This window comes from Sapajus apella, unplaced genomic scaffold, assembly GCF_009761245.1.
Source record: "Sapajus apella isolate SASKATOON/1434 unplaced genomic scaffold, GSC_monkey_1.0 scaffold46, whole genome shotgun sequence".
Taxonomy (NCBI): domain Eukaryota; kingdom Metazoa; phylum Chordata; class Mammalia; order Primates; family Cebidae; genus Sapajus; species Sapajus apella.
In genome coordinates, this window is record NW_022436986.1 from 231,369 (window position 1) to 253,757 (window position 22,389).

A 22,389-nucleotide genomic window follows, 5' to 3' on the forward strand; every position below is an offset into this window, starting at 1 on the left:
TTAAACTTGGGAGGCAGAGGTTGCAGTGAGCTGAGATCACACCATTGCAGTTCAGTCTGGGCAACAGAGCCAGACTTTGTCTCAAAAAAAAAAAAAAAAAAAAAATTCTGACACATTACACTGTGGATGAACCTTGAAAACATTACACTAACTGAAATAAGCCAGATACAAAAGGACAAATATTGTATGATTTCACTTATATGAGATATTTAGAATAGACAAATTCTCAGAGACAGAAAGTAGAATAGAGGTTACCAGGGTCCTCAGGGTTTGTTGGAAGGATTAGGGAGTTACTGTTTAGTAGATACAGAGTTTCTGTTTGGTATGATGAAAAAGTGTTTGAAATACATAGTGGTGATGGTCACACAACATTGTGAATGTATTTAATGCCACCAAATTCTACACTTAAAAATGGCTAAAATGATATGCTTTGTGTTATATATATTTTTTACCACAATTTTTTTTTAAATGATCAGTGATTACCAGGGATTTGGAGGAAGGGAGAGAAGGATGAATAGGCAGAGCACAGAGAACTTTTAGGCCAGTGAAATTATTCTGTATGATACTGTAATGGTGGATACATGTCATTATACATTGGTCAAAACCCACAGCATGTATAACACAAAAAGTGAACCCTAATGTAAAGGACGGGCTTTAGTCAATAATGCATCAGGATTGGTTCCTCAGCTGTAACAAATGTATACTGTAATGCAAGATGTTAATAATAAGGGAAAGTGTGTATGTGGGCCAGTGGTAGGAGGGGAATATATAGGAACTGTCTGTATTTTCCACTCAATTTTTCTGAAAACCTAAAACTGCTCTAAAGAATAATTTTTTTGGCCGGGCACAGTGGCTCACGCCTATAATCCCAGCACTTTGGGAGGCCGAGGCCAGTGGATCACGAGGTCAAGAGATCGAGACTATACTGGTCAATATGGTGAAACCCCGTCTCTACTAAAAATACAAAAAAAAATTAGCTGGGCATGCTGGCACACACCTGTAGTCCCAGCTACTTGGGAGGCTGAGGCAGGAGAATTGCTTGAACCCAGGAGATGGAGGTTGCGGTGAGCTGAGATTGCGCCATTGCACTCCAGCCTGGGTAATGAGCAAAACTCCGTCTCAAAAAAAAAAAGAAAAGAAAAGAAAAAAAGAATAAATTTTTTAAAAGAAGACTACAATATTAGTATTTTTATAACAGCTCTTTTTCACTCTGTGTTCATCCATTATTAATGTCTTTCCAGGGATTCAGCCTGGACAGGCAAGGGCAAATACAGGGTGACAATGGGAAGATTAGTTAAGGGATAATGAGGCTGTTGAAAGAGAAGGAGATTCAGAGCATGTGGAAATTTAGTGGCAGAGGATGCCTTCTAGTCCCTCTAGTCCCTCTGGACTTTTACGCCAAGCCCCACTGAAGAGAGGAACTAGAATTTGAGTGGATGGTGGAGATAACTGAGCCCTTGTCTGAGGATCTCCAACAAGATGGAATTTTGAACAGAACAAGGACTTTCTGCTCCTGCTCAGGGACTCCCAGTCCCATGTTGGCAAGAGACTGGCATGACAGGACTGAACAAAGCAAGTTGATGCTTCCACATTCACTTCTGCACTCAGCATATTCTATGACTTCCCTGCTAGGGGTGACCAGGTACAAAAGTCGAGCAATCATGGTGGCCTGTTGCCTGAAATGACCATAATCAAAATCTCTGTGGGCGGGTGGGAGCCTGTGGGGGACCACAGGAAGGACCTGCTCCACCCACTGTAAACCAAAATGTGTGCACATTGCCCCCAGGTTCCCACCTGATGCTGCTGTGACCCTTCTGAGTCACCTTCTTTCACTCTGTGTCTTCCTCCTTCATCGCTCTCTGCCCAACTCCCACCAGGCAGGCAGGATGTGCTTAACACAAAACCTCCTTTGATCTTTGGGGATGCTTTATGCAAACACCTGTTAAGTGTTGGCTCAGTAGGCCCAGACCTTGTGCCTCCATGGCCTGGAGGCCATCTAGGGACTGGGCCCCCATCCCTTAGGCACAGAATCAGCATTCAGTAGACAGACACATCCATGCTTCTTCCTATCTGGGCTTTCTGCATCCTTTTAGAAGTGGATACATTGTGCTAAATGTTGGGGGTCCTGCCCAAGTAAGAAAGTCCTGCCACCTCCTACTTTTCACGATGGGATGGTGAGTGATCCTGAATTTCCTTAGGAACTAGAGGCATCCCAACTGTCCCTCACATCATGTCATAAAGAAGTCATTTTACGTCTTGCCCTTTCTTCAGCTCTTGGCTCTTCTCTGGTAGGTTGGAAGTAGAATGCAAAGGTGCCACCCTCTCAGGGATATCAGGTGGCCAAAGGCCTCTTTGTCTTCCTGCTTCTGTTCTTTCCTCCCACCTATATAACCTCACTGGTCCCTCACCTCACTGAGCACTAGTTCGTCACCCCTGCCCTGTTTCTTCGTCTCCAGCCCCATGCTCTTGCTCAGTCTCCATGCATTTAGAGCTTTCTCTGTGATCTCTCCTGATGGCACAGTATTCCAAGAGCACCTGCTGCATAGATATCAGCAGCAGCTTTGACCACCTTTCCCTGCCCACCAACACTCTCACACTGCCACCAACTGCTTGGGCCCTAATAGAAACTTTCCATGGTAACTTCCAGAATCCCTCTCTACCCCCAGTTTTCGGCCTTTGGTTCTCCATACCATTCCTCCTTCCCACAGCCATGTCCCTTCCCAGCTCCTCACTCATCCCTCTGGGTCTGTGCCCACACTCCCTTATATATGGAGAGATTCTTTCTTCTAATCCATGATGTCCTCCATCATTAATTCTACTTCTTTCTACCACCAGCAAAATATCTGCTTTTAGTAAAAGCCAGCTCTTTGACTTGGGTACTTGCCCTCACTTCTTCACTTCCACACCACAGCATTCTTTCAGAAATTCTCCCCTTGCTGTCTTGCTTATCCCTCTTGACTGGATCTTTTCTATCACCATCCAACCATCCAATAGACTAAGTCCCCTGTCTTAAAAAAAAAAAAAGGGAAATGCAAATCAAAACTACATTGAGATACCACCTCACGCCAGTTAGAATGATGATCATTAAAAAATCAGGAGACAACAGATGCTGGAGAGAATGTGGACAAATAGGAATGCTTTTACACTGTTGGTGAGAGTGTAAATTAATTCAACCAGTGTGGAAGACAGTGTGGTGATTCCTCAAGGATCTAGAAATAAAAATACCATTTGACCCAGCAACCTCATTACTGGGTATATACCCAAAGGATTATAAATCATTCTGTTATAAAGACACATGCACGTGTATGTTTATTGAGGCACTGTTCACAATAGCAAAGACTTGGAACCAACCCAAATGCCCATCAATGATAGACTGGATAAGGAAAATGTGGCACATATACACCGTGGAATACTATGCAGCCATAAAAAAGGATGAGTTCATGTCCTTTACAGGGACATGTGTGAATCTGGAAACTATCATTCTCAGCAAACTGACACAAGAACAGAAAACCAAACACTGCATGTTCTCACTCATAAGTGGGAGTTGAACAATGAGAATACATGGTCACAGGGAGGGGAACATCACACACTTGGGTCTGGGGGGTTGGGGTTAGGGGAGGAATAGCAAGGGGTGGGGGGACTGGGGAGGGATAGCATTAGGAGAAATACCTAATGTAGATGATGGGGCGATGGATGCAGCAAACCACTACCATGGCACGTGTATACCTATGTAACAAATCTACACGATCTGCACATGTACCCCAGAACTTAAAGTTAAATAAATAAATAACAACAACAAAAAAAAAAACTCCTTCTGGATCCCACTGTGCTCTCCTGCACCTCTATGAAACAAAAACCTTTGAAAAAGTTGATTACACTTGCACTCACAAACTGTTCTCCTTCCATTCTCTCTTGAATCCATTCCAGTCACATCTGTTCCTCCATCACTCACTTGGGGCTATTATTCTCAAGGTCATTAGTGATCTCTATATTCCTAAATCTATTGGTCAACTACAAGTCCTAATCTTAACTGACTGACTGGCAACTTCTCATTTTGTTGGTCACCTCCTTGAAACACTTTCCTTTCTTGGCTTCCAGTATACTACTCTTCTAGCTTTCCTCTTATCTTGCTGGCTGCTGTGTCTCAGTCTCCTCTACCTATGGGTTTCTCCTCCTCTTCTCAATCTTTTAACAATAAAGAGCCCTAGAGACCAGTCCTTAGATCTCTTTCATTTACACTCACTCCCTTGGTGGTCATATCTAGTCTTATGGTTTTATGTCTATCTATCTACCTACCTACCTACCTACCTACCTACCTACCTAGCTATCTTTATCTAGCTGTCTATCTGCCTGCAGCTCCAGGCTCAAATGATCCAATTGTCTAAGCAACATATATTCATCTCATACAATACAAATGTGAACTCCTGACTCCCCATCTCCCATCACCCAGTAACACCAAACCTACTCCAATGTCAGTATTTCCCATGTCAATTAATGCCAACTTCATCCTGCCAGTTGTTCAGGGCAAAAACATTGGTGTCATCCTTGACATTTTTTTCCTCTTATTGTCCACATCCAATCTATTGGTAAATCCTATTGTCTCTACCTTCAAACTGAATCCAGCACCTAAATGCCTGTAATCTCCTCTGTTGCTGTAATCACTGGAGTAACCTTACAACTAATCTCCCTGCTTCTACCGAAATCTATACCCCCAATGCTCTATTTTTAGTACCATGACCTAAGTGATCCTTTTTAAGACATGTCAGATCTAAGCAGACTCCCTAACAGCTCCCCAATTTACTCAAAGTAAGAGCCAGCTTCCTTGCATTGACCTACCAGGCCTTATACCATGTGGCCCTTTACCACTCTGGAGTCATCCTCTACCACTTTCTCCCTTTATTCCTTTATTACTCTGCTTTAGGTTCACTGGCTTCCTTGTTCCTTCTGACAGGCTGGGCATCCTCCAACCTCCAGGCATCTGCATTAGCTATAATTTCTGACCAGAATGCTCTTCCTCATTTACCTACATGGTTTATTCTCATCACCCTATAGTCCTTGCTCACATGTTAATTTCTTAGTGAGACCTGCCCTGAGCTCCTTATTTAAAACTGTACCCCCATTCAAGTCTTCTCTAATCCTGTTACCCTGATTTTTTGCATATATCTGGTCACCTTCTATATACTATGTGTTTTATTTGTACTTCTTTTCTATTCCTCCCAGGCATGCTCCTAACGTAAGCTCCTTGAGAAATCAGATTTTTTTTTTGTCTTATGTTCACTGCTGTATTCCCAGTGCCTATAAAAGTGCCTGGCATATCATAGGTGCTCAGTATTTATTGAAGGAGTGAAGAATGGGTCAATGAATTCCATTCATTCTCCAGCTTGACAACCTCATTCTGATCCTTCAAACATTTTAATGTACTTTTTTTTTTTAATTATACAGGGGTTTCTGCAGTGAGTCACCATTCTCTAACACAGCATGCTGTTGTTTGATGCTGTGCCTTTGTTCCTGTTGTACCCTCAGCCTGGGGAAGCCTCTCCACTCCCTACCTCCTTCAAGACTAGCGCCTGCTCATCCTTTGGAACTCAGCCTACATATCATCTCTCCTAGGAAACTTTCCATGAACATTCCCCAAAACTAGATTAAGTGCTCTCCTATGTACTTTCACCTTATTGCTTCTAATGAGTTTTTACATGACTGTCTATCCCAGAGTTCACGAGCTTCATGAGACAAGGCCTGTGAATTGTTCACTGTTATCTCTCTAGTGCCTGGCATAGTGCCCAACACTTAGTAAGTACTTGAATATTTGAACTGTGGAATGCAAGACTCAGTTCAAAGTTGTTTTTATTCTGACCCTTTTAGGGACCTCTTCATCAACTAGTCTTCATTCTAGGCAGCATTCATTCCATGCAAATGAAAGGCAATGGAGATTGGAACAGGCCACAGGACTAGAGCAGACTCTCAGGTGGGTTACCCTTAAAGATCTCAATAACAACAGGGAAAAGACAGGGAGATTCTATCATCTGGCTTTGACATCTGCCATATTTAGCTGTGTGCTTTTGATAAACACTCCTAAAGGAAGGAGCACCATGGCACTCTAAAAGACAATCCCTCCAGGTTGTGGGCAGACACTATATAGAAGCCATCAATGAATTTTGCCTGTGGGCCAAAAACGCATTAGACTCCTGGCCACTGCTTCTTATACTACCATCATGTCCTCATTCCTCCTCTGGGACCAACACACCATGGGACACCATGATAAGAATTCAAGCCTGACCTTAACTTTCAATGCCCCTAAAACAAGCGCCTTTCTTGTCTGTTCAAGTCCGTTTATCCACATTCTAGGGTGGGGCTGGGAGGAGTCATGTGGAATGCTGACCCATCTGAAATAAAATGTGATTTAAGCTTCTCTACCACATAAGAAGTACTTTTTAGGTCCTTTACTCTCTCTCTCTGTCTATCATATAACACATTGAAAATGAAGAGGCACAAACAGGTGGCTCTTTGCTTAAAGTTATAAAGTATATTTGGAGAATGCCCTGCTTCACATGCATGTTAATGGAAATGACAATGAAAGCCTTTTTCAGGGGGATGCGGAGGTTCAGGAACCTATGAACTCCTTTTCTTGGAATGAGCATTCTTGTATAAACCAGTGCCTTCTGCTGAGGTGAGTTGAGACCTGGGATAGATTTCCTGGTTGAGTGGCATAAGTAATTTGAGGACAGAGTTTGGAGCATTTGTAGGAGTGGCACAGGACCCAGGATTGGCTGGACTGAAGGAAGTATCACTAGAACAGATTATTTAGGTACTGGGGAGCATCACGGAAGATCAGGCCTTCCTCCTCAGTAGAGGGAGGCTGAGCCTCAGGGTCCTCTGTTGTCTTCTCTGTTGTAGCACCCCACACGTGATCTTTGGTGACAGTTGGACTCTTCTCAGTGTTTTCTGTCCTGTCTTGGGTCACTCTCATAGCCTTAGAAAGGAGAATGGATTCCTCATGCCTTCGATCTTTCATTTCAGGGTTAATCCAGTGCAGAAACAGCTTCATCTTGTTATCCAAGCGAACTTCTGGAGCTTCTGGAAGGATGGCACTCTTGTGAGTATGGACTGCCCTTACCAGATCCTGCAACACTTGGCCCTAGAAAGTGTGGCCCTGCAAATTTTGCCCTGTAATATATGGCCCTGAACTACTTAACCCTGAAAACTTTGGATCAGAAAAAATTTACCCTTTAAATACTGTACTTGCAAAATTTTGGCCCAGTAAGTTGGCCCTTTAAGCTCTGGGCACTCCAAGTTTGGCATTCTCAGGAATCCTTGTTTGGTTGAGATTATTCAGCTTACTCTAACAGCTTTGCAAATTATTCTTATCTGGTTCTTTTGCCCCAAGTAATGCTGGAGGATGCTCTTAGAACTCAGGGTAGGGGGAAGCTGGTGAAATAACCATAGCCAGCCCTGAAAAGATGGAAATGGGGCTCTGCAGATCCAAACGGATCCTTGCTAGTCCCTACTCAAGGCAGCCATCTTAGCTAAACTAAAGTTTTACCTGAGAAAGATCCTGGAGATATATTTGGCAAGTTGTGAGCTCTGAAATTCTTCTTAGAAGTGTCCCTGTGGCCCCTGAACCTTGGCAGAATGGGTGTTCTGTCTGGCTGGGGAGAGCTCCAATGCTGTACCCCCTTCTCTGTGATTCCAAGCTGCTTTAAAAGTCATTGAATGTCACTGAGTCATCTGTTTTCTCTGCTGGGGTAGGGACTTGTCCTCACTCTTGCAAATACGTGGTCAAAGAGGTTCAGGGCCCTCCAGGCTGGGTTGTTCACTCTAGCCTCCAGCTGAACACAAAATACCTGGGCCTCTGTCATACCCCCACTGGGTATGAGATCCCAGTGGGCATGGGATACTGCTCTGGAACAGAGCGTGTAGCTCTGCTGCACTGTCTTTGGTTCAACTGCAAGCTATTCTTTTAGGCCAACCTATTCTGGATCTGGAGCAGTGAGAGTTCCAGAGCATCCTCCAGGATTACTTGGGGCAAAAAGACCAAGTAAGAATAATTTGCAAAACTGTTAGAGTAAGTTGAATAAGCTCAACCAAACAGAGGGTACAGGATTGGAGCTTGCTAGTGGGATAGGGAGTTTCTGGAGCAATGTTTTTCCTTGGTTTAGCAATCTTTAGACTCCTAAAGGATCCCTGAGTGGAGATATTCTTTGGGATCGTCGAAATTTCTTTCCTGGACTCCCTTGTCTTTTGGAACTTCCCAAATGTCAAGGAATTCCTTTTTCAGGTAGATACTGAATTTGGCCAAGATGGGTGCCTTGAGTGATTAGGGGCTGTGAGGATCTGTCTGCCTCTCTAGTGGTACCACCTCTATCAGCTTGTATTTCAGTCCAGAACACTTGTACATTATCTACACAAGCCTCATTGGTGTCTTGAAGGCATGGCCCAGGGCTTATATATTGCTGTTCAGATGAGACTGAATCAGTGGCTCTGATGGGCTCAGTCTGTGATTGTGGATTGGTGAGTGACTGCCTGGACCACGGCCCTGGAAGAAGCCACATAATAGAGAGCAGGCAGCCCTGACAGAAAGGCCAAAACTTGTCTCAAGTTTCTCAGTCGCTTTGTGGGACAGGCTCTGGGCAGCTCAGGATCATCAGTAACAGCATCTGGTAAGGCCTGTTGCTGCTGGTCAGGGCCTGTTGGTATTGAGAATGTCCCTTCCTGATCTGTGTAGGGGCTGATATGTGTCACTCTCAGGTCCAGGTGTTTGCTTTCTGGAGGACAGGGGCACCAAGTTGCTGCCCAGGCCCTTGGAATACCACAGATCCAGTGATTTGCAGTCCCAGTAATGGCAGATGTGGGCAGGGACAATGCCCTAGCAGATCTCCCCATTTGTAATCTATGTGTGGCTCCCCACACATGATCTGTTAGCTCTGCGACATTACCTTGGCCTGAGGAAACAATTGTGGACTGGCCCTGCTGCCACAGTGGATTAGGGCAGGCCACTATTCCCACTAGCCTCTAGTGCTCCATGCTGGGGAGACTCCCATAGGTCAGGGCTGTGCTGTTCCACGGCAGGGATTACTGGTCATCAGGTCACAGGAGCAACTGGATAGACTGATGGATCTTTTGGATCAGGTCCCAGCAATGGTAAATCAACCCTCTATTTCAATTGCTCCTGGAGGTGGAATCCTAGCAGCCTCTGGGCATGCTCTAGGAGAATGCTGCCTCCCTCTTGAGGACTGACATGGCCTTCCCCAATCAAAGAGGTCCTAGATCTAGTGGGAAAGTCTGCAACATGTCCCAGGGCTTACATCATATGATTTCCTGCATCTACAGAGATCTCTGAACAACAGCTGGCAAACTCCACTGAAGCTGGAGCTGCCTCTACAGCAGATGCCACTCCAAGTCTTTCACTTAGCCTAAGTCAGATATAGGACATTAATCTGGGTTTCTCAGTGGTCAGATGAAGAATGTGGGGAAAAAGGTGGGGAAGGAGGGGAGGATTTTCAGTACAGAGATGAAGGAGAAATCATTGAAGAGAAAGGGCCAAGGGCTTCCCTGTTGTGGAGATCTCTAAAGGCAAACCAGAAACTTACTGTGCAGAAAAGAGAAACCACAGTAAGGTAGCTACAGATGTGGCACACGGAGGCCTCAGTGCATCCCCCAGGAAATGGACAGAGGCCACTTAGAAGCTCAAAGAGGGGAGAGGGTAGAGCTAGAGCCATGGGGTTTGGGATTTGTTCACAGGAATTTTTCTGCTCTGAGTCCATAGTGGATCCTTCAAAAACCCTGAAAGCTAGAGTGGACCATCTAGCCTCCCATGAAACCCAGAGTCAAGGGGATGGAAGCTCATCTCTTCAACAGAGGCCTTAGAGATGACATTCAGGGTGAAAGAAATGGCTGTTTGTCTGTCTGTTTTCCACCCTTTGGAATATTAGAAGCAGTGTGGCATAAGCTGCCACAGAAACTCCTCCACAGATCTTGGGAGCCCTCAGTTGTGGGAATATGTGCATTAATATCCTTGTGCTTGAAGATTTCTCAGGACCTTTTGGACATTGCAACAGCAGTTTAAAGGAATGCCGGATCATAGGGTATTGTTTTAGGTTTGGGACCTCTGGGTTCAGGGAAAGAAAGGGAATCTAGTATTCAAATTTGTCCTGACCTTGGTTCTCCAGGACAAATTTGGAGTTGTTTTTCTTGCTCTCCTGCTGGCTTAGAGGAATTCCATGCTTCTCAAAGTTTGAAGACAGAGATCCCATGCCCTGGGACACAGCAGGGACTTGAGATCCCTGACCTCGCTGAAAGTGATCAGACCAGGAATCTTGGATGCTGTCTGCACCAGCTGACTGGGTTGCTGACTGGGTTAAAGATTTCTGATCTGTTAATTGTGACAGTGTTGTTGTTACAGATGCCAGTGAATGCTCTTTGGATTTCTCGGAACCCAGATCCTGACTCTGCTCAAAAGACGCACTAGACGTGGACAAAGCCTCTAGGCAAGAGGAGCCCTGTGATGGCCCCAGTGAAGTCAGGGAGATCAGGCTATTCTCACTCGCCAGCAATTGCTGAATATCCAGAGCCATAGCATTGCAGATTTGGCAGCAGGGATCTGCACACAGGATTCGCCGCACACTTCCTTCCTGAGGAAGCCAGCCCTGGCTGGGAGGAGAAACGTGACAAACATTAATGATAGAGTGACATCTGACTTCTCAGAAGAGTGTGGGACAGGGTTGCCACTGTCCTTTCCTAGATCTGAAAATCCTGGGGCCTACACTCTCTTGTTGTGTACCTCTCTGCTTTTCTTCCTAAGAAGATGCCATTTGGAGGCCAGACACAGTGGCTCACACTTGTAATCCCAGCACTTTGGAAGGCTGAGACGGGTGGATCACCTGATGTCAGGAGTTCGAGATCAGCCTGGCCAACATGGTGAAACCCTGTCTCCACTAAAAATATAAAAATTAACCAGGCATGGTGGCGCATGCCTGTAGTCCTAGCTACTCAGGAGGCAGAAGTAGGAGAATCACTTGAACCTGGGAGGTGGAGGTTGCAGTGAGCCAAGATCGTGCCATTGCACTCCAGCCCGGCAACAAGAGTGAAACTCTGTCTCAAAAATAAAATAAAAATAAAAATAAAATAAAAGCAAGAAAAGAAAAGAAAAACAAAATGCCATTTGGCAAGGTTGGCTGGGTTGAAGGTCTGGAGCTTGTTGGGCCAGGCTTCAGAAAACCCATGGGGGGCGGGGGCATGGCCCTCAGAGAGGGCTGGGACCTGGGGTCAGTTCTCTCTTGAACTTGTTAAAAAGCTGAACTAGGAGAAACAAGCCAGGTGGTTAGCTGATGGTGCATCACCAGGAACATCACCAGTTAGAACCCGGACCAGTTTCATTTGAGGCTAAGAAAGCCAAAGCCTGGTATTTGAGCTTGAAGTTCATGTAGGACCTCTGCATTCTGAGGGTTATTTGATATCCCTGCTGATGTACCCAACAACTTTTGGGAATCAATCCTGTTCTCTAGAATTATTAAGAAGAAAAGATGTTAGGCTGCCATCTGAGGGCTGTCTCCCTAATGACAGAACCAGAGGAGGTAATGTCAGCAGAGTCCAGTCAGACTCAGAGGAGAGAGAAGAAAGAGAATAAAACAGGGATGACTTCTTTATCCAAAATTCCTCTTGACTGAATAACTTATCTCATGGCTGAATGCAACCCCATGTAGAGTCTTTTATGAATTATGCACTAGTACAGGCCTGAATTCCAGAACTACTGTTACCCTAGCCCAAAGCAGAATTGGGTGACTCTTCCCTCCTGAGATGTCTGGCCCAGCTCCCATGTCCTGTCAACTCTGTCAACTAGTGAACCAGCCTCCACTGTCTATGTCTCCCTCTCAGCCATTAACCCTGTTCTCATCTCTACCCCAAGCTAAGCTGAGAAATGATCACAGACCAGGCTAGCAGCTGGGAGACTGCAAAGAACAAGAGATTACCTTTTCATGAGAAAGAGCAGCTTCCACAACTTCTCGGCTTCTTCCTGGGAAGTTCTCCTAGCTGAGGAAACAGGAGATAGTGTTACGTGGAACAGGAGAGGATTCAGGGACATCGTATAAGAAGTTGAAGGCCTTTCAATGAGAGGATACTGAAACCCCCAAGAGTCAGAACACAAAGTCACATCTGCGTACAACTTAACCATTTACGATGTGTTGTTCTGGATTCGTCTCATTTGTTCTTCACCATCATACTGGAGGTGAGGAAGGATCATCAGATGCCCATTTTTTGGAGAACAAGACTGAGAGTTGCAGTGACTTCCACAGGGTTGTAAAACTAGTAAATGACTCAGTTGAGGACTTCTGCCCTACTTCCTCATTCTTTATTCTCAGGAGGATAAGATAGAGAATTTTTTTAATCCTTTGGTTTTCCACCCAAGGAAGTCTTTCATGAGAAATTGTCCCATGGGGGTACTAGAGCCTGCAGTGGTTAGAGCACCTGGTTCCTAGCACAGGGGTCATAGAGGGCCAGGATCCACGGGAACCTTATCCACAGTGGAAGTGAATCAGAGGAGAGACTGGGACTTTACCTTTTGATGTTGTATCTCTAGACTTTTGTTTAACTCTTCGGTGACACTTAAAGACAAAAACATTAAACATAAAGCTGCTACCCCATTTTTCCCATATCTAAAATGAAACAAAACTCATAAACATTTCCCAGTCTTTTTCTGTGTTTCAATTTTATATACTCTTCTACCTTTCCTTTCTACATTCTTTTCACCCCAAGACTTTCCTTATTTGCTTATTTCTGACTCACTTTCAGGCTCTTCCATACTCCATGCCTCCCACCCCCATTCCTTTGATAAGTTCTGTGGGGACTTTAGGATGGGACAGGAGGAAAAGTGGAACAGATTAGAGAATGGATGGGTCTAGAAGCCAAAGGAGTTCAGCCATCAAGTGGCTCTAAATGACCCCAACTGAAATAATTACCCAAATTGGGAGCTCTTCTGGTATCCAGTGAGGAAACCCCCTTAAAAAAGCAAGGAGTAAGAGTAACAAGAGAAAGCTGGGGGATAAAATATTGTTTGAGGCATATCAATTTAGCCATGGTCATAGTGTTTCCCTACCCGGCAACAGCTCCTGTTAGGTCCCAACCTTAATTTTTGGCGGCTCTTTTTCACTTGCCAAATAATTAATGCAATAATGCAGATGGATCCATAGGTGTATAAGGGATATCCAACATCCCACAAAACAAAGGTAGGACTCAACATGATCTAAACCTCACTAGCCATCCCTCTCCCTAGTCTTTCACTGTCTTGAAACCTAATGCCTCCAGATTCTACACCTTGTCATTTCTGCCTCACAGAAGAGGGATGAAACCACCAGATTGCATCACAAAGCCCTCCTGTTCTGCAAGACAGGGATAGCATCACAGACCTTTATCTGTTTTTAGAGAGGCTTACTGTGGTGATTCAATGTTCACATGAGGGTGTCTGGTATTCTGTATGGGCTACAGAGCCTGGGGCAAAAGATGCCGAGGTCAGGGGCAGCATGTACCTTTTCATGTTCTCTCTACTCTCTATACCCTTATGACTCAACTCTCTCCTTTACTACAATGGCCTGACACCTATCCCTAGATAACTGAGTTTCTATGCACACTATATGTCCTATAAGAGAGATAGTGGATAGATCAGAGGAACTCTATGAACTGTACTGGGAAGATAACAAAAACAAACAAACCTGAGGATAGGGCAGGCATCATATTGTTAAATCTTGAAAACAGATTTTTAATGTCACCAACAATGATATATGGTCAGTATTGAGAGGTTCAGAAAGAGGACAGTATATGATGTATGAAGGAAAGGACAAAGCTGTTCTTTTAAATAACTTTCTGAGAGTTAAAGAAGGACTCCTCCCAGTCTGTGTGGTCTAGCCTTAGATGGGTGAGCAGAGATTGTAAGCACTACCTTTCATGGAGGCACATGAATAAGGCTCACTTCTGGAGCTCCGTACAAGGCTTGATTTTCCAGAATTGCTTCTACAGATTTTATACCATCTAGCCTGTTCATGGAGATGAATTATTGGGAAGACTTTCAATTAAGGTTCACAAACTTGTGATTCTTCGGTTGAATCCACCATGGTTGGAATGTTTGTCTGAAAGAGTGTTTTATGAAAATCTGAATTTCAATAACTTTAGGCAGAGCAGGATTTCTCCCCATTCAACCCCTGGTACCTACCACTCCTGTGCCCACTGATTCTCACATTAATGTTAACTTCATGACCCCTGACAATATTACGGCATGCCTCCAACACCCTAGGATTTCTGAATTTCTTTGAGAAGTTCTTGCCCTGTTAAGAGTGGTTGGTCTTAGGCTCAAAGTCTCTGAGAAGGGGCAGTGGCTCACACCTGTAATCCCAGCACTTTGGGAGGCTGAGGTGGGTGGATCACCTGAGGTCAGGAGTTTGAGACCATCCTGGCCAACATGGTGAAACCCCATCCCTACTAAAAATACAAAAAATTAGCCAAGTGTGGTGACAGGCGACTGTAATCCCAGATACTCAGGAGGCTGAAGCAGGAGAATCACTTGAACCCAAGAGGTGGAGGTTGCAGCGAGCCAAGATCACACCTCTATACTCCAGCCAGGGAGACGGAGTGAGACTCTGCCTCAAAAACAAACAAGTCTGAAAAGGGTATTTGATCCTTCCTCCAGCATTTGTTCCTCCACCTGGTAGGAATAGTGAGCACTCAATAAGTGCTTAACCCTAAGTTGGGCAGTGTTGAGGACAAAGACATTTGAGTTGTGTTGCCTACCTGCTCTCAAGATTCTTAAAAATCTGGTTTCAGGCCGGGTGCGGTGGCTCACGCCTGTAATCCCAGCAATTTGGGAGGCCGAGGTGGGTAGATCACGAGGTCAAGAGATCGAGACCATCCTGGTCAACATGGCGAAACCCCGTCTCTACTAAAAATACAAAAAATCAGCTGGGCATGGTGGCACATGCCTGTAATCCCAGCTACTCAGGAGGCTGAGGCAGGAGAATTGCCTGAACCCAGGACGCGGAGGTTGCGGTGAGCCGAGATTGTGCCATTGCACTCCAGCCTGGGTAACAAGAGTGAAACTCCGTCCCAAAAAAAAAAAAAAAAAAAATCTGGTTTCAAAGACAAGGCATTCACAAGAAGCAAAAGCCAACCTTTTGCTGGGGAAGGGGCTGAAGAAGGGGGAAATAGACTGTTAATGTTTAATGGGTACAGAAGTTTCTTTTTGGGGTGATGAATACAACCATCTTATTAATAAGTGAACGCCCTGAATGGCGCTGAATTTTACACTTAAAAATAACTAAAATGGTAAATTTTATATTAAGTATATCTTACCATAACTTAAAAACAACCAAAAAATTCATTAACACAAGGGCTTCTTTTTGAACTAAGCTATAAGGAAAAATATTCTGAAAATGATCTGACAAACAAATGGATTAGTGAATGTTTTTCTCTTTTTTAAATTTTTTATTTCCATAGGTTATTGGGGAACAGGTGGTGTTTGATTACATAAGTTCTTTAGTGGTGATTTGTAAGATTTTGATGCACCCATCCCCCAAGCAGTATACACTGCACCCTATTTGTAGTTTTATCCCTCACCCCCCTCCCACCCTTCCCCCAAATCCCGAAAGTCCATTGTATTTTTCTTATGCCTTTGTGTCCTCATAGCTTAACTCCAACATATCAGTGAGAACATACAATGTTTGGTTTTCCATTCCTGAGTTACCTTGCTTTAAATAATAGTTTCCAATCTCATCCAGGTCACTGCGAATGCCATTAATTCATTACTTTTTATGGCTGACTAGTACTCCATCAAATATATATACACTGCAGTTTATTTATCCACTCGTTGATTGATGGGCATTTGGGCCGGTTCCTTCCACGTTTTCGCAATTGCGAATTGTGCTGCTATAAACTTGTGTGTGCAAGTATCTTTTTCGAATAATGACTTCTTTTCCTCTGGGTAGATACTCAGTAGTGGGATTACTGGATCATATGGTAGTTCTACTTTCAATTATTTAAGGAATCTTCACACTGTGTTTTGTAGTGGCTGTACTAGTTTACATTCCCACCAGCAGTGTAAAACTGTTCCCTGATCACCACATCCATGCCAGCATCTACTGTGTTTTGATTTTTTTATTATGGCCATTCTTGCAGGAGTAAGGTGCATTGCAGTTTTAATTTGCATTAGTGAACATTTTTCTTAAATGTCCTACTTATACCTACAAAAGAAAAATAGATCTTCATATTAAGGATGATTTAAGAAGAGTCCTACCTGAAAATGGGATGAATTTGAGCTATTTCAATATCTTTTCTGAACTTGCAAATTCCATAACACAGGAATGAGAAAATTTTTTCAACCAAAGAGCACTGAATGAAAGGTTAACAAAAATCAGTTATCAAGCAGCTTGAGTCAGCTTCTTAGCAGCAGGTCATCAACATACGTGCAAAGTAGCCTAGATCCTTCATTACTTTTATTACTCCTACTTAACCAACTGCTGCTGCCCTCTATGTGCTGTAACAGTTCTATCACCCATTAGCCTGACCTCTTGCCCCTGGGAGAATCACCACGTTCTGCAAATCCTGCACCTGTTCCTGCCAGTGCACTACTTATCTCACAAATAACCACAGCTTCTGCCCTTCCACCAAGCCATTAAAACCATCTGCTGCAAACTCCTCTCCAGCAATTCACCTGGCCCTTGCTCCTCTGCCTCAGAGCTGAGGAATTAGGGCCAAGGGCTGAGCTAAAAATGGTCTCATGCCCTTTTGCAAGTTAGGCCTTGAGCATAGGTTTATTTACTGGTTTGGGACTCATTGACAAGGGTGTTTGTGGGGACAGGACAGTGGGATCAGTGTCTTCCTAAACAAGGGCGCATTCATGTAATGAACACAGCTAAGCCTGGCATTTCTCACGATGTGGGTATGGATCATCACATTTGCCCTTCCTGCCTCGTGGTTGAGAGCGAACAGCAAACAAGGGAGATGAAGTCCATGAAAAGCCTGTGCAGATGCTGGAGGGCTACACAACTATCAAGGATTCTTCTTCATTTGTTTCTAGAAAACTTGCTTTAAGCCAGACCCTGCTTTCATTTATAATGCTGCAGAGCCAGAATGATTGCAATAGAATTTCTTCGAGAAACTGTTCATGGCTGCCAATTCATAGGTACCATGGGTCCTGTCGCCTTATAAAGAAAAATGTGACTGACATGCCACTGATGTCTTGTCCCTTCACACAAGCCTTACAAAAGAGCTTTGCTGTGTCTCGTACTCAGAAAATACCAGAGAACACCTTAAATGTACGAAGGTGCTGGGGACAGAGATGCATAGTTGTTGCGACTCAGCAGCAACACCTTTATAGGTGAGCACCTTTGTTGATGTTCAAGAGCTAGAACCTCCAGGGAGTTGGTTAGGAAGCCCCAGAGTAGTGTCAGGCAGCAAAACCACCAGAGCTCACACAGCTGAGTGGGAGTCTGGCAAGTAGCAGTAGATGGCAGCTAGAGGCACTAGAGGGCAGCACCTGCCCACCCAATACTCCTAGTCTGGCGACGTCTCCGCTCTGATAGGCGCTTTCAATGATTATCTTCTCCAGTGGCTCTCAATCACGGCCTTACATTAGAATCACTGGGGGCTTGTTAAAAATATAGATTTCCTGGTTTCATTTCAGACTAATGAATCAGAATCTCTAGAGGCAGAGTCCAGCAACCTCTATATTAAATAAGTATCAAAAATAATCCTTAAGCAAGAAGGCACTGAGCTATGGATTTGTATTTGAGACTCTGATGAAACTATGTCCCTCCCCCACACTCAAAATTTGAATTTCAGAGGCATTGACACCACTTACGAAAACTGTGGAGAACTCAAAGAGCCTGGTTAAGAAATTTGAATACAATTTATGCCAAGCCAAAGACTATCACTCAGAGGTGGGAGCCTCAGCAAGGACAGGGTCCTTCAAGCAACAAAAGCCAAAATAGACAAATGGGATCTAATTAAGAGTTTCTGCACAGCAAAAGAAACAATCATTAGAGTGAACTGGCAACCAACAGAATGGGAAAAAATTTTTGCAAGCTACCCATCTGACAAAGGGCTAATACCCAGAATCTACAAAGAACTAACACAAATATACAAGAAAAAAACAACCCCATCAAAAAGTGAGCAGAAGATATGAACAGACATTTTTCAAAAGAAGACATTTATGTGACCTACAAACATATGAAAAAATGCTCATCATCACTGGTTATTAGAGAAATGCAAATCAAAACCACATTGAGATACCATCTCATGCCAGTTAGATGGTATCTCTCTATTATTATAAAATCAGGAGACAACAGATGCTGGAGAGGATGTGGAGAAATAGGAATGCTTTCACACTGTTGGTGGTAGTGTAAATTAGTTCAGCCATTGTGGAAGGCAGTGTGGTGATTCCTCAAGGATCCAGAAATAAAAATACCATTTGACCCAGCAATCCCATTACTGTATATATACCCAAAGGATTATAAATTGACCTATTATAAAGACACATGTACACATATGTTCATTGCAGCACTGTTAACAATAGCAAAGACTTGAAACCAACCCAAATGCCCATCAATGATAGACTGGATAAAGAAAATGTGGCACATATACACCATGGAATACTATGCAGCCATAAGAAGGGATGAGTTCATGTCCTCTGCAGGGACATGTATGAATCTGGAAACCATCATTCTCAGCAAACTGACACAAGAACAGAAAACCAAACACTGCATGTTCTCACTCATAAGTGGGTATTGAACAATGAGAACACATGGACACAGGGAGGGGAGCATCACACACTGGGGTCTGTTGGGAAGAGGGAGGCTAGGGGAGGGATAGCAGAGGGTGGGGAGATTGGGGAGGGAAAACATTAGGAGAAATATCTAATGTAGGTAACGGGGGGATGGAGGCAGCAAACCACCATGGTATGTGTATACCTATGTAACAATCCTGCAAAATTCTGGGCACATGTACCAGAATTTAAAGTAAAAATTTTTTTTAAAAAGTCATAGGAACTTAGGAAAAAAGGGAGAAGACCAATGACCAATATTGAGAATGAAAGAGGTGACTCACCAAAATTCCAAATATATGTAAAGGACAGTAAATTAACTTGAAAGCCAAACGTGGTGGCTCATGCCTGTAATCCCAGCACTTTGGGAGGCTGAGGTGGGCCGATCACTTGAGCTCAAGAGTTCAAGACCAGCCTGGGCAATATGGCAAAACTCCATCTCTACAAAAATAGCCAGGCATGGTGGTGTGCACTTATAGTCCCAGCTACTCAGGAGGCTGAGGTGGGAGGATTGCTTGAGCCTGGGAGGCGAAGGTTGCAGTGACCCGAGATCTTGCCATTGCACTCCAGCCTAGGTGACAGAGTAAGACCCTGTCTGAAGTAATAATAATAATGTGAAAATTTTAATGTCTATAAATTGACAACTTAGATGAAATGGACTGTTGTAGTTTGAATGTGTTCCTTCCAAACTTTATGTGTTGGGAACTTAATCCCCAATGTAACAGTGTTGGGAGGTGGGGCATTTGGGGAAGTGTTTTGGGTCATGAGAACAGAGTGGATTAATGCCACTATAAAAAGGGTTTGCAGGAGTGTGTTCTCTCTATTCTGCTTTTCTGCCCTTCATCCATGTGAGGACACAGCAAGGAAGCCCTCATCAAATGCTGGTAACTTCCCAGCCTCCGGAACTGTGAGAGAATAAATCCTGTCTTTATAAATTCCCCACTCTGTGCTACTCTGTTATAACAGCACAAAATGGACTAAGACTGGACAAGTTATTTGAAAGACACAAACTATTAAAACTTAAGAAGAAATAGATAACCTGAATGCCCTTAAATTCATTTAAAGAAATTGCATTTGTAGTTTAAATCTTGTCTCAAAAAAATTTTGTCAAGAAAATTCATTTCTTTATGTCCATATTTCTTCACTAGTGAAATCTAACAAATATTTGAGGAAGAAATAATACCAATTCTACATAAATTATTTCAAAAATTTAAAGAGAATACTTCTCAATTCATTGTTTGAGTCCAAGATTGCCTTGATACCAAATCCAAAGACATTACAAGAATAGAAAACTATAGACCAATATTCTTCATGAACAATGAATGTAAAAAGTTCTTAACATTTTCGCAAATCAGATCCAGCAACATATAATTGGTAGTAAATATAGAGGGCAAACATACGTGATAGAACACAAGGATGTAATCAGTAGAATCATGACCATGAACAAGCGATCTAATTTCTTCCACAAAAAAATCATAAGGAGAAGAGTTAAAGCAATGAAGCAGAATCTATGTATTAAAAGAGAGTTAAGAGACATTTAAACCACTTGCAGTTTGTGGGCTGTATTTGTATTTTGATTCCAACAAACAAATTATAGAAAATAAAAATAGTCCAGGCATGGTGGCTGGTGGGGTGTGGTGGTGGCTCATGTCTGTAATCCTAGCACTTTGGGAGGCTGAGGCAGGTGGATCACCTGAAGTCAGGAGTTTGAGAAAATAAAAATAAATGTATAAGCCAATCAAGGGAATTTAAGCACTGATAGGATATTTGATGATACTAAGAAACTATTATTAACTTTCTAGGTTTAATAAAGGTAGCTCTGTCATTTTAAAAGTTTGTGTATATTTAGATGCATACTGAAATATTTAATGATATAACTCTCTGATATCTGAAATTTACTTCAAAATGAGAAGGTAAATAGTGTGGGGGTATAGAAGAAACAAGATTATTCAAAAATATTGTTGAAGTTGGGTGACTTTTCACTCCAGCATGGAGGTATGTTATTTGAAATTTTCCCTAGTAAAAAGATATTCAAAAACAGAATCTTCCAAAAGTGCTTTAAAATACTTTACTAATAAAGTAAAAACACAAGACAGAATTGTGTGTAAATAAACATATGTAGAAATGCTTTTGATTTAACAATATGCACATGAAGATATTATAATCAAAATGTTAAATTTTATTTATACCTTGAAAATGTGTTACTATGATTGCAAAAATGAATTTATATTCTTATATAAAATGTGTTATCCTATTAAATATTACTGATAGTTACTACTCAACCAAACACAATAATTACATTTCTATCTGCCTCAATAATGCATCTGAAAGAAACTCCTGTAAAAGTGAAATTTTACCTTTTCTGTGCTACCTGCTGAGGGGTCCATATGGCATTGTTCTGGATTCCCATCGTAACTTAAAGGGAAACTTTCACAATGTCCAGAGCGCTTGATGTCCTGCAAATGAAGGAGGGGGATGTCCTTAGGCTCCTTGCAGCAGGAACCCATTTAGGTGGCACCAACCTTGACTTCCAGATGGAATAGTACATCTATAAAAGGAAAAGTGATGGCATCTACATGATAAATCTGAAGAGGACCTGGGAGAAGCTTCTCCTGACAGCTTGTGCCATTGTTGCCATTGAAAGCCCTGCTGATGTCAGTGTTATATTCTCCAGGAATACTGGCCAGAGGGCCGTGCTGAAGTTTGCTGCTGCTAATTGCTGGCTGCTTCACTCATGAAACCTTCACTAACCAGATCCAGGCAGCCTTCTGGGAGCCACAGCTGCTTGTGGTTACTGGCACCAGGGCTGACCACCAGCCTCTTACGGAGACATCCTATGTTAACCTACCTACCATTGCCCTGTGTAACACAGATTCTCCCCTGTGCTATGTGGACATTGCCATCCCATGCAACAACAACGGAGCTCACTTAGTGGGTTTCATGTGGTGGATGCTAGCTTGGGAAGCTCTGCGCATGTGTGACACCATTTCCTGTGAACACCCGTGGGTGGTCATGCCTGATCTCTACTTCTACAGAGATCCTGAAGAGATAGAAAAAGAAGAGCAGGCTGCTGCTGAAAAGGCTGTGACCAAGGAGGAATTTCAGGTTGAGTGACTGCTCCAGCTCCTGAGTTTACTGCCACTCAGCCTGAGGTTGCAGACTGGTCTGAAGACATGCAGGTGCCCTCTGTGCCTATCCAGCAGTTCCCTACTGAGGACGGGAGCACTCAGCCTGCCACGGAAGACTGGTCCCACTGGAAGCAGCTCCCACTGCTCAGGCCACTGAATGGGTAGGAGCAACCACTGAATGGTCTTAAGCTGTTCTTGCACAAGCTCTTAAGCAACATGGAAATAAGATTGATGGAAAATAAACATCAAGTTTCTAAAAAGAAGAAATGAAATTTTAGACTGGGCACAATGGCTGTAAATAAATGTGCCTGTAATCCCAACACTTTGGGAGGCTGAAGCAGGAGGACAACTTGAGCCCAGGAGTTTGAGACAAGCCTGAGCAACACAGTGGAACCCCATCTCTACAAAAAATTATAAAATTAGCTAGACATGGTGGCATGCATCTGTAGTCCCAGCAACGCT

General features: G+C 43.4%; 1 protein-coding gene and 1 pseudogene across 1 annotated transcript; one reads left to right on the top strand and one right to left on the bottom strand.

Moving 5' to 3' along the window:
- Positions 1–6,503: 6,503 nt before the first annotated feature.
- FAM205C (family with sequence similarity 205 member C) lies at positions 6,504–14,425 on the bottom strand. The gene is made up of 5 exons (XM_032239923.1): positions 13,091–14,425; positions 12,554–12,599; positions 11,967–12,027; positions 10,154–10,647; positions 6,504–7,074 (listed from the first exon to the last, which is right to left on the bottom strand). Exons 1-5 carry the CDS (start codon positions 13,232–13,234, stop codon positions 6,788–6,790), a joined length of 1,032 nt encoding a protein of 343 aa, XP_032095814.1. The 5' UTR covers positions 13,235–14,425; the 3' UTR covers positions 6,504–6,787.
- Positions 14,426–20,497: 6,072 nt separating this feature from the next.
- Positions 20,498–22,187, top strand: LOC116524628 (annotated as a pseudogene).
- The last annotated feature ends 202 nt before the right edge of the window (positions 22,188–22,389 follow it).

Bases quoted from the DNA above. Each gene is read 5' to 3' on its own strand.
- FAM205C (XM_032239923.1), bottom strand. From the start codon at position 13,234: ATGTTGAGTCCTACCTTTGTTTTGTGGGATGTTGGATATCCCTTATAC. The intron at 12,028-12,553 runs GTAAAGTCCCAG...CTGTTTCCTCAG, and splicing joins TAGAGATACAACATCAAAAG to CTAGGAGAACTTCCCAGGAA. The intron at 7,075-10,153 runs GTCAGGACAAAT...CCATCCTTCCAG, and splicing joins ATTTGTCCTGGAGAACCAAG to AAGCTCCAGAAGTTCGCTTG.